Here is a 12,323-nt window from a genome sequence, read left to right on the forward strand (position 1 = left end):
ATACATCGTGGCATCCACTGTTGTCAGCGGACAGTTACAATGTTTTGGGACTCTTGGGAAGAAACCTTTAATCTCATTTTATATGACTTTCTAATAATGCCAGAGGGTTTTCTTTTTTTTAAACTGAAACATAGGTGACACACAATGTTACATTAGTTTCAGGGATACAGCATAGTGATGTGACAACTCTATAGGTTATGCTATGCACAGCTCACCACAAGTGTGGCTACCATCTGTCACTGTACACTGTTACTACAATACCATACCAGAGTTTTTTTGACATGAATATTCAGCAAAAATATTAGTAAGAAAATTCCTTTCAAAAATGCACTGATACTTTCCCATAAGATCCAAATTCATCTCTTCATTATCAAAAGCAACTGCTGTTTTTTTTTTTCACTATGCTCTATTCGAGAGCACTCACTTTATCTGAGGATTCCTCAGTATTTTAACCTATGTAGGTTCCAGAAAAAAACCCACACCTCCTTCAGGGCTCCAGCCCCTCATTCCAGAAGAGCACCTGGAGATAGATTCAAGTGTTAGCTCAGAGATCTCACATCTGTGAGGCTGTGAGACACCCAGCTCTGAAGTTGTGAAGGATAAATAAAACAATCTGAATTCTGAGCCCAAGACTCATTATTCCTGGGATTAATACCTTAGTAATGAACTGGTTCAATTCGAGCCAAATTTTGTGTTGCTCTCTTTCATTTGGAATGCTGACAGTTGGCTGGAATTATGGGCTTATGATGGCATGGGATTGACTTTTCAGGCTCATAAATAGAGAGCAATATGCTAGCTTCTGTGGAACGTGTAACCATGAATTAGCAATAGTGCATTTTACCATGGTAACATTCTACCCATTAATGCTCAAATTGAGGGCAATACAGGGCTTTCTTTGCTTTGGGGATCCTCTACTTCTCTCTGTTCTGCATCTAGGTAATTATATAAGGGCTGGAAGGAAACAGAAATAAATGTCGTTGATATCCAAACATTTCTAGTAGCAATCCAAGATGGAATTAGATGTAACCACTACAGAAAGTATATAATACACTAAATACCTTGCTTTCACATCAATTTTTGCTACTTTTGTTGCTTTAACCTAGATTTTTTCTTGTGCAATTAGGATATTTGTGTCTAGGTTATTTCATTTCAGGACTCCAAGTAATTTACAAGTGGTACAACTTCTGCACGTAAGGAAATTAAATGACAAGAGGTATCATCCCCAATTGAGAAATTAGGTTATTCATTTATCTCTTCCAGAAATAACTGGGATTTGGATCATATAATTTTGAGAACTTCAATAATAAGAAATATGAACCAAAAAAGTGGGGGATGATTTCCTAGTTTTCTAACATTCTCAAAAATCACTTCAAAGAGAAGGTAAGCAAAGGTAACTCTCAGGGACCCTGACCTAACATTTCTTCATTATTTCTGAGCTCCCCAGCACTCATCCCTGTCTGAGTAGCTGCACAAATGAGTGTGTGCACGGCTGGGCAGGCCATCCATCCCTTGGGCCAATGGCGTCCTCAGCTCTGCCAACACCATCTTGGCTGGAGACGGTAGCTGTCTCTGAACATGATGCTACCATGGACCGATTCCCCTTGCAAGCTTCACTCATTCCCATCCACAACAAAGCCGAACCGTCAACAGCATTCGCGGAGAATCAGGCCAAGTTGTCAAACAAAGGTGTTTTCGTTCCCGTTCTCAGATCTGTGAAGTGGATTTCTGTTTTGTTATATTTTAAAAGAAGTCATTTTCACCAGGAGTTGATACGACGCCTATGACTTGCCAGGAAAATGTGGAGGGAGAAGTGGGAAGCAAGGGGATTGTCCCAACATGGCTCTTCTCTCTGAGGATCTATTTCAAGATGTGTTTTTCCCCACCCAACCCCCACTCGCGTCTCTCCTTACACTGGCTGTTGAGAAGTACAGGAGGAACCAGTACTTGCTTCCGACACCGCCTTAGCGAATTTGCAACATGGCTTCCTGCTCTCCGTTTCAGATCTGTAGCAAAGCCTCCCTTGGTAGCAAAGGCTCCCCGCGAGCCCCACTGTGAACTCAGTGTTACTGTGATCTATAAAGCAAGCAAAGGACTCCAAACTTTATAATGCAATAAGAATTAAAATTTTGGATGATAAAAGTCATTACACATGAGTGAGTTTGTCTCTCTGAATCAAGGAAATAAATTAGGTTCCCTGCTTTGTAGCATATGGTATCCTCAGAATTGCCTTCATATAATTATAACTCTGTTTATTAAAAAGAATTATGTAACAGTATGGTTGATTTATTCTGATGTGATTGGCTTAGTAACTTAATTGGACTCCAGCAATATACCCGAGATAAAATTAATTTAATTAGCTGATTCATTTCAGGATGACTAGAACCCCTCATCACACTTTGATAATCTTCTGAAAAGGTGTGCAGGCGAACAAGCAAAGTTCAAGAACAATCGGATACCTATGTGGCATGTTGATTAATAGAGAAAATAGGGGGAAAAAATAGAGTAGCGGAGTAGCTGTAGCCAGAAAGTTGAAAAATAATACATTACCTCAAGCTCTTAACTCGTTTTTTTCCAACAGACAGATTTTCTCAAAGACATCTGCAGTTCAAGGACCCTCTCTTCCGAAGTTAACCAGGACCCAGTTACTAAAATCTACTCCTGACTCGTCCCTCCTTTTTCTACTGCAGATTGCAGTCATGCTCTCCAGCTGGTCAGGCCTTTCGTGCCGTCAGGGCCCTACGGTGAAGAACTGAGCACAAACGAGCCCAGGATGAGCCAGTGTGCATGGTTCTTTTCTGTGGACTGACAACACCAGCGTGCACATTTGTACCATTCGGCAAAAGAGGACTTTAGGGAGCAGATATGGATGGATTAGGGAAAAATTGCCACAGGTGTTACAAAAGCAACTCAAAGTGTACATATCCAAATAATTCTAGGGTCAAGAACTACATCTTCTCCCCTGCTTCCTGTCTGTTCTCCCTGCTTGTGTATTTTTCCCCTTTCACATTCTAATCTATTCCGTACAGTGCCGATATATAATATATTGTATATCTTTTTGTTTCTTTATGCATATGTGCAGTTCCTGCCTCATTCCTGAGGCAGATTCACTACTGCTAGGTTAATCTTACACTGCATCTTTGATCATATGTCATTTCCCTACTTGAGAGCAGATGGCTTTTCATCAGCTAAACTGCAGAGGAAAAAAATCACAGTTCTTCAACCTAGTGTTCATGTCCCTTTGTAACCTGCTCTCACCATATTCCTCTGGCCTTGCCTAACGTGACCCCACTTCAGGTGACAGACACTTGCAACTTCTTGCCCTTTCCTCCCTCAGCCACTCCCTTCCTCCTCTCTTGTGCCCTGCATACCTTAGCTCATTCCATACTCTATTTCCACAGTAGCTCCTCACCACATCGCACTGCTGTTTACCATAGGAAGCCTTTTCTGATCAGCGGGGTCAATGCGTATTTCTCCCTCTTCTGAATGCATGTGTGTAAAATTTGGGGGGCAAATATTGTGAATGTTTGCTCGTGTCTATTACTTTTATTTACACAGGGGCCGTGGCCCTCCTTCTCTCCCCCGTGCCTCCTAGTATGGCAATCAAATCTGGAAACTGAGATGGCATTCGATGATTACTTGTTACGTAAAGGAAAGCACATTATTATGATTGTGGTTGTGGTTATGCTTATTATTGTTGTTATTTTGTTTTTATCACTGATACAGACATAGCTCAGAGATCCTGCAGGTTCGGTTCCAGACCACTGCAGTAAAGCAGGTATCATCTTAAAGCGAGTCAAATTATTTTTTTTAGTTTTCCAGTGCCTATAAAAGTTATGTTTAGGGGTGCCTGACTGGCTCAGTCAGGGGAGTGTGCAACTCTTGATCTCGGGGTGGTGAGTTCGAGCCCCATGCTGGGTGTAGAGATGACTTAAAACTAAAATCTGGGGGAGAAAAAGTTATGTTTACAGTATACTGTGGTCTGTTGAGTGTGCAATGGCATTATGTCTAAAAAAATGTATATACCTTAACTAAGCAATACTTTGTTGGTTAAAAAAAAATGCTAACCATCATCTGAACTTTCAGCAAGATTGTTGATGGCTACTCACTGATCAGGGAGGTGGTTGCTGAAGGTTGGGATGGTTGTGGCAGTTTCTTAAAATAAAACAACAGAGAAATTTGCCACGTTGATTGACTCTTCCTTTCATAAACAATTTCTCTGTAGCATGTGACACTGTTTGATAGCATTTTACCCACAATAGAACTTCTTTTAAAATTGGAATCAGTCCTCTCCAACCCTGGCACTGCTTTATCAACTAAGTTTATGTAATATTCTAAATCCTTTGTTGTCATTTCAACAATCTTCACAGCATCTTTACCAGGAATAGATTCCATCTCAAGAAACCACTTTCTTTGCACATCCAAGAGAAGCAACCCTTCATTCGTGAAAGTTTTATCATGAGATCACAGCCATTCAGTCACATCCTCAGGCTCTACTTCTAATTTTAGTTCTCTTGCTGTTTCCTCCCCATCTGCAGTCACTTCTTCCGCTGAAGTCTTGAACCCCTCAAAGTCATCCAGGACGGTTAGAACCAACTTCTTCCAAACCCAGTGGATGCTAGTGTTTTGACCTCTTCCCATACATCCTGAATGTTCTTAATAGCATCTGGGAGGGTGAATCCTTTTCAGAAGGTTTTCAACTGACTTTGCCCAGATCCATCTGAGGAATCATTATTTACGGCGGGCATAGCTTTGCAAATATATATTTTTTTAATAATAAGACTTGAAAGTCAAAACTACTCCCCGATCAATAGACTGTAGAAAGGATGTCGTGTTAGCAGGCATGAAAACAACCTTGATCTCATTGTCCATCTCCATCAGAGCTCTTGGGTGACCAGGTGTATTGTCACCGAGCAGTAATATTTTGAAAGGAATCTTTTCTGAGCAGTAGGTGTCTCAACAGTGGGCTTACATATTCAGGAAACCATGCTATAAACAAACGTGCTGTCGTCCAGGCTTGTTGCTCCATTCATAGAGCACAGGCTGAGTAGATTTGGCATAATTCATAAGGGCCTTAGGATTTTCAGAATGGTAAATAAACATTGGCTTCAACTTCAAGTCAGCAGCTGCATTCGTCCCTAACAAGAGAGCCAGCCTGTCCTCGGAAGCTTTCAAGCCAGGCATTGACTTCTCCTCTCTAGCTATGAAAGTCTGAGATGGCATCTTCCCGTAGAAGGCTGCTTTGACTAAATTGAAAATCGGTTGTTGATGTAACACCTTCGTTCATTGTCTCAGCGGGGCCTTCTGGATAATGTGTTGCAGCTTCTGCCTCAGCACTTCATACTTCACCTTCTGTTTTTATATTATGGAAATGGCTTCTTTCCTTAAACTCAATGACCAAACCCCGCTAGCTTCAGACTTTTCTTCCTCAGCTTCCCTACCTCTCTCAGCCTTTGTAGAAATGAGGAGAGCTAGGACCTTGCCCTGGATTAGGCTTTGGTTAAGGGAATATTGTGGTTGGTTTGATATTCTATCCAAACCAAGGAAACCTCCATTTCAGCAATAAGGCTCTTTCCCTTTCTTATCATTCATGTGTTCACTGGAGAAGCCCTTTTCGTTTCCTTCAAGAACTTCTCTTTTGCATTTGCAACTTGGCTGACTGTTTGGCACCGGACACCTCGCTTTCAGCCCGTCTCGGCTTTCAACACGTCTTCCTCACTGAGCTTAATCATTTCTAGCTTTTGATTAAAAGCAAGAGGCATGTGACTCTTCCTTTCACTTGGACACTTAGAGGCCATAGTACGGTATTGACTGGTCTAATTTCAATATTGTGGTGTCTCAGGGAATAGGGAGGCCCAAAAGGGAGGAGAGAGAAAGGGGAATGGCTGGTTGGTGAAACAGTCAGAACACGTATAATATTTATAGATGAAGTGTGCTGTCATGTGGGCATGATTGACGGTGCCCCAAAACAATTACTACGGTAACATCCAAGATCACTGATCACAGATCACCATAGCAAATACAGTAATAATGAAGAAGCTTGAAATAGTGTGAGAATTATCAAAATGTGACACGGAGACACGACATGAGCAAATGCTGTTGGAAAAATGGTGACGATAGACTTGGTTGATGCAGGGTTGCCACAAAGCTTCAGTGTGTAAAAAAAAAGCTTATCTGCAAAATGCAATAAACTGCAGTGCAATAAAATGAGCTATGCCTATACAGTGCTTTGTAGTGTCTGCTCCTGGGGCAATAACACATTGCCCATGGAAGCAGTCATTGCTAACCTATTCACCATCCTGTATCCAGTGTGAACTTCAACCTGTTGTTTTAAGAAGTTTTTCTTCTTAAAAAATTAGACCCTGTTTCCTGAGAGTTTGTTCATTTTTGAAGCCTATGTGTCTTTGAAGGTTTGCTGGCTCCCATTGTATTGTGTAGTGAGTCTGTGGGTTGCAGGCAGATAAGGTCGCTGAGGATGGTGTTATAGGTGTGTCCATGCCCAAAGAAGCTGATGAGAGACAAAATCCCCAGTTCATCTGCTTCTGCCCCTTTGATGTTACAGCGCATGTGGCATGTGTGATAACATATTTCCCACAAGCAGCACTAACCGGGCAGAGCAAAGGGAGCAAATTCAGGCAGTCCCCTCGGTTCTGCATCTTTGTTTCAGAGAAGTTAGATTGTGGTTGCACTGCATCGCATTGAACTTGGGTGCTTTGATTTCTTTTGTTGTAGGAACAAAACTGTAAAACAGAGAATAGAACAGAGGTGCTTCTATAATGAGCATTGAAGTGATCGAGGAAATCTATATTGGATAAAAGACCCATTTATCAGTGCCATGAAAATCCTTTGAATAACCACAGTGGTTTTTTTTCTTTACAGTCTTTTATCCCTTGTAGTGTGAGGTAATAGGTATATCGCTAAAGATGAGATAAAGATTTTCGCACACAATGAGCGAAGATGAAAATATGTTTTCCAAAATAAAATTAGAAATAGTGATTACCATTTGGGGGTGAGTCCATTAATCGTCATGCACTATTCCAGGCTTTTTTTCTTCATCGTTTTTATTTAATTACAAGAACAAGCCCATAAGCCCCATATCGTTACCATTTTCCAGATAAAGAAAATAAGTTTTAGAAAGTGATAAAGTGGGTTTGGAATCCAAAACCTAATCCAAAGTGCTTTCTTTCTGCTACATGTGAGAATGAAGATGTTCAGTTTAAGCAGACAGTAGAACAACTCCTTTGTGTGGGTCACTGGATTATTAACCACAGATTAGACTGGCAGTGTCTTTCAAAGGATAACACACTACATAATGATTCAAGAAGCACTGTCCTAATTATTTGCCTGAAAGTTGTATGTTGTGTATTTTACAGATACTGATTAGGATACCAGCAATTTCATGGTCTGGAGAGGGCATCCAGTTCTGACTAATTCCAACACATTGCTCTTGACTTGGCCCCGGAAGGCCAAGACATTCCAGAGACAGATTGGCTCTGAAATATGTAGTAAAAGGTGTGGGGAATGGTGACATGGGAAAGTAAGAAACAAGGATACCATAACGGGATCCTAACTCTAAAACCTCCTGCAAAAATCAGTCTCAACATCAGCTTTTTTTGTATGTATAGTACCTAGGAGATTTATGACCTTTTAGATCAATAAAAACTGACATCTCCAAGTTCAGACATGCAATATCATGGATTTTTTTCCAGAAGAATACCATATTTATATTTAAGCTCAGCTTCTTGCTTGCCACGAAATCCTTTCCCACCTGACCTCAAACAACTGACTTTCTCAAGATTTTATTCTTGGCTTTTTCCCCTAAAATCTTCTCTACCACACCCCAGATAATACCACCCACTATCAAGACTAAGTACCACTTAAAAACTGAGGGCTCCTAGATTTATACCTCTGACCTTGACCATTTTTCTGATTTCCATCTCTTGATTCTATATTTTTATCAAGATGCCTCTGAGCTACCACAAGCTCATTGAATTCCCTATTTTCTCTTCTTGTCCCTGAACATCCTTTGCTCACCGTATTGCCTCTCTTCATTAATGGTATCATCAGCCATCCAAGCATCCAAATACAAATCCATAGAATCATTATGGGTGCATTTCTCCTTCAACTCCCTTACCCATCCCCACCAACACTAGGTCCTGTTCATTCTGCCCTGTCCAAATCTCCCACCACTCCTGGCATCTCCCTCTAGCTTTTTACTGTCACCTTTCTAACTGGTGTTCACTCCCTCTATTCCATATTCCATTCTTCTACAAGCACATATTCACTTTCTAAGGTTTAGCTCAAACACAACTGTGTTCATAAAGCTTTCCTTAGCTTGGGCATTTCTTCCTCTTGGCCACCAATCACATTGAATAGTTACTTTATCTCATTGCCTCTCTGTGATATTGTGAGTTATAAGGAGTATATATTTGGTCATTCAGCTAACCAAAATATGTTTCTCATACATATTTGGTCTGTTTTGGTTCTTGACTCACGGTACACCAAACCCTTGGAATTTCCTGAACAATAAGAGCAAATGGGAGCATCTTTTGTTATAATGTTTGATCTCTTGTCTTCAGTTCCTAAAGTCATTTCAGAACCATACAGGTGTAATGGGTGTCTTGTTGTTCATAACAAGCCCCTTTGCACCACAACTGGGTTTATGGTAATGAGGTGACTTTTGTGTAGCATCTAAGGATCGGGGCTAGTTGCCAGGGGAGTCAACCCTGTGATTAGAGGATTGGAAACTTCAGTCCCACGCCCCTGACCTCTAGGGAGTAGGGAGGAACTAGAGGTTGAATCAATCACCAATGGCCAGTGATTTAATGAATCATGCCTATGTAAGGAAGCCTCCATAAAAACCCAAAAGGAAGGGATTCAGAGAGCTTCCAGGTTGGGTGAACACATGGAGATTTGAGGAGAGTGGCCCTCTCCAAGAGGAATCTCTGCACCTCTTCACCATACCTTGCCCTATGTATCTCTTCATTCTGGCCATCCTGAGTGACATTCTTTTATAATAAACCAGTGATCTAGTAAGTAAAATGTTTCTCTGAGTTATGTGAGCCGCTCTAGCAAATTAATCAAACCTGAAAAAGGTCATTGAACCTTCAACCTATAGGTGGTAGGTCAGAAGCACAGGTGGTGACCTGGACTTGCAACTGGCATCCCAAATTGGGGAGGGGGGCAGTCTCGTGGGACTGACCCCATAACCTGTGTGGTGCGATGCTATCTCTAGATAGGTAGTGTCAACCTATAAAGGAAGCAAAACGGAAAAAGAACAAAGGCATTTATCTGGGGTCTCAGAATTGTGATTCAGGAGCACATATTCCAGCAGTAACCAAAGAAGTGTCCTGCCTACAGGGTGAAAGCAGGGGTTTTTATGAGAAAAAAGGAAGGGGAGCAATTCATGACTTAGATAAGAGAGGAAAAAAATTCTCAATTGGTCCTAACAGGCGAGCTGCTTTTGGTTACACATTGATCAACTACTCTGTTGGTGTTAACAGTTGAAACTAGTCCTGGTGCACCTTAATTAGTGCAGCCATTATGTCTTTAAAAAGCGCACAACCCACAGTCTTCTGATCAGGATGCCCATTGTCCTGTTGACCTTATAAACAATTGCTTGTAGAATATTTGCTGCTTCTGGCCCAGTCCAAAGGTCTTTTTGTGCAGTTCCCAAAGAGTTCATTAGCCCTTTGTTTTAGAAAGGAAAATGGAGCTTTTCTCAAAATGGAGTCTCCCATGCCCAGAAGTTTTACGTAATTCCAAAATAGTGTCAGATTTGAATTAAATTGTAAGACCCCCAGCTGGTGCTGGAGCATTGCTTACTGGTGGGGAGAAAACAACCTCACACACATTGAAATGGGATGCTCAGAACTTTACTCCCCTCCTAAAATACAAAGTTGAGAACAGAGATTGAGCCCTACTGATCTCTGTATTCCTGATGCTCAAAACATAATAGGTAGTTAAGCTTTTATTAAATTTAATATCCCCAAGCTGAGTTCTGCTTCTCAGTAACTTCCATGCATTCTTCTAGAACTACCCTTTACAACTACCCAAACTGTCTCCTTTTATTTGACATTTCATCTAAATTTACAAACAACATTCTGATTGTCTTTGAAATCTTCTTGCTTCCTGATGTATAACTGCAAATCCTTCCACTACCCCTGATTTTATGTTCTGGAAACTTCCAGATCCTGGTCACTCATCTTCCAGAGACAGCTCATTACTTAATGCCCCTTTTAGAACCAAGTATGAATATCAAGATGTGATCTGAGGTCCATGGGTGTAATAACTTCCTTCGATCGTCCTGTAAAATCTGCTTCTATAACGCAGCCCAAAGTTGGGAGAGTTTTCTGAGATGTTATATCCCCTTCTTGCTTAAGTGTAGCTAGAAGACAACTAGCCATACAGAAATTTTTTTCTCATGAAATAACAATTTCCATAGAAATTTTTTTCAGGTTTAAGTGCAAAAACTTCACATTTCTTTCCATTAATTTCATATTCTTTCTTTTTTGCCTTTCAAGATCTTTCTGATTCTTGGTTCTGTGAGCTGATGGATTAATAATCTCTCCCAGCTTGGAGTCACTTGCAGATTTAATAAGAGGTTTCCCTCTTGATTTATACAGAAATAAAATATCTAGATATTTTTTCAACTCCTGTTTTAAGTCAAATATTCTCTCTAAATCTTTGTAACTTTCCATTCTTTCTTTCTAAGCTATCCCCAGTTAACAAAATGGCCTTCTGTTTATCTTGATTTCTTTAAATACACTTATCACTGGACCACTCATAGTAAAAAAAAATCTCATAGGAATTTTTCAGTCAATAGAAAAATCATCTTTAAGGGAATTTCTCCTTCAAATAATTTCATTATAGGCCATGTTGATACAGGGAATTAGGAAGAATTTTTAGAACACACAACACAACTTACTTCAATAAATTCACTTTTCTCAAGTTCTTAAAAAGAAAGAAGGAAGGAAGGAAGGAAGGAAGGAAGGAAGGAAGGAAGGAAGGAAGGAAGGAAGGAAGGAAGGAAGGAAGGAAGGAAAGGAAAGGGAAGAAACAAATCCTGTAAGGTATTTGAAGGATTTGTGCACATTAAACAGGACGAGAGACGATATAAGAGCACAGAAACTGCATTTTGAAAAGGAGGAAATGTAGTCAATTGCTTGAAAGTCTATTTGACACATAGCAAATATTTGTGATTTGCCTCAGGTTTTTTCCATTTAATCTGGAGGCTTTATGTCAAATATGCCATGATATATATAATCAATGACAGTGAGCAAACCTCTACAAGTGGCATAAGAAGAATAAGAAATGGAACTGGGAAGAGCCATATTATTCAGAATTATGAAGAGCTGGTTATTAGGACTTCAAATAAAAGATTAAGGGCATAAACCAAAACCAGAATACCAGCAGAAGGAACACTGAGAAGACCTTCGGCTCAGAAAGCTAGGTCAAAGAGATCACAGCACAGGCTCATACAGCCAACGTGACAAAGCAGGAGAAGGGCAGAGCCCGCCTAGTGAAGCTTTGAGGTGCAGGACTCAAAAGGCTGGGTCAGCATACCTGAGGGTCTCCCCTCATTAGAAAGACGTCCACATCCTCAGGTCTGACATTGACAGAACTTTAGACGAGACCTTCTCCTGAAAGGAGCTCCCGCCTTGACAGTTTAACAGCGTTAGTTTTTCAACTTTTTCTCCTTACCTAACCATGCAGGTGCCTTTTAAAAAGTCCAATTACACATCCGTCTCGCCTCCAGGGCCATGTCCATGACAGGTCACCTAAGGAGCTTCCCAACCCCCTCCTCTTCTCTAGGACTTCGCGTGGGCCAAATTTCTCTACAGGATTCTAAAAACATTTTTGATTGCCTGGGATGACTGTATCCCTAATCACAGAGCTCCCCTTCTGACACAGCTCGTACAAGATCAGCAGACTTGGAAAGCAACGTAGTCCATGATTTATTCCTAATTTGACATACTTTGGATGTAAACCAAGATGTCTGAGAACAATCAGCTAGTTCCTTAACCTTCTTTGCCACATTAGTCACATTTTTCTTATTTCTGTTTCCTCTTTATCCACATATCCATCCACACCTGCCTACTCACAACAGCCTACGCAGCATCGTTTCAGAGTTTGGCAGGGGTGCGTACACAGATCATAGGTTGAGGCAATATATATATCATGGGAACTGAGAAGCAGAGCTAGAAACAACTGCAAACCTTTTGGGCAAAAACAACAAAGAGGTACTATTACAAAAAGAAGTGAGTTTTGGGAATCTTGAAGCCGGGCTTGTCAAGGCCAAGCTACTGCCTCCTCCTTGTGATGGT

The 12,323-nt window shown here is 40.8% G+C and overlaps 1 protein-coding gene across 1 annotated transcript in view; it reads left to right on the forward strand.

The window, feature by feature from the left end:
• Positions 1 to 1,517: 1,517 nt before the first annotated feature.
• NXPH2 (neurexophilin 2) overlaps positions 1,518 to 12,323 on the forward strand; it is a 70,987-nt gene continuing 60,181 nt past the window's right edge. The window contains exon 1 of the mRNA XM_008695896.2: positions 1,518 to 1,712. Within this exon, the coding sequence (XP_008694118.2) occupies positions 1,518 to 1,712 (195 nt within the window). The remainder of the gene's footprint in view (positions 1,713 to 12,323) is intronic.

Source organism: Ursus maritimus, unplaced genomic scaffold (genome assembly GCF_017311325.1).
Source record: "Ursus maritimus isolate PB19 unplaced genomic scaffold, ASM1731132v1 scaffold_1, whole genome shotgun sequence".
Classification (NCBI taxonomy): Eukaryota; Metazoa; Chordata; class Mammalia; order Carnivora; family Ursidae; genus Ursus; species Ursus maritimus.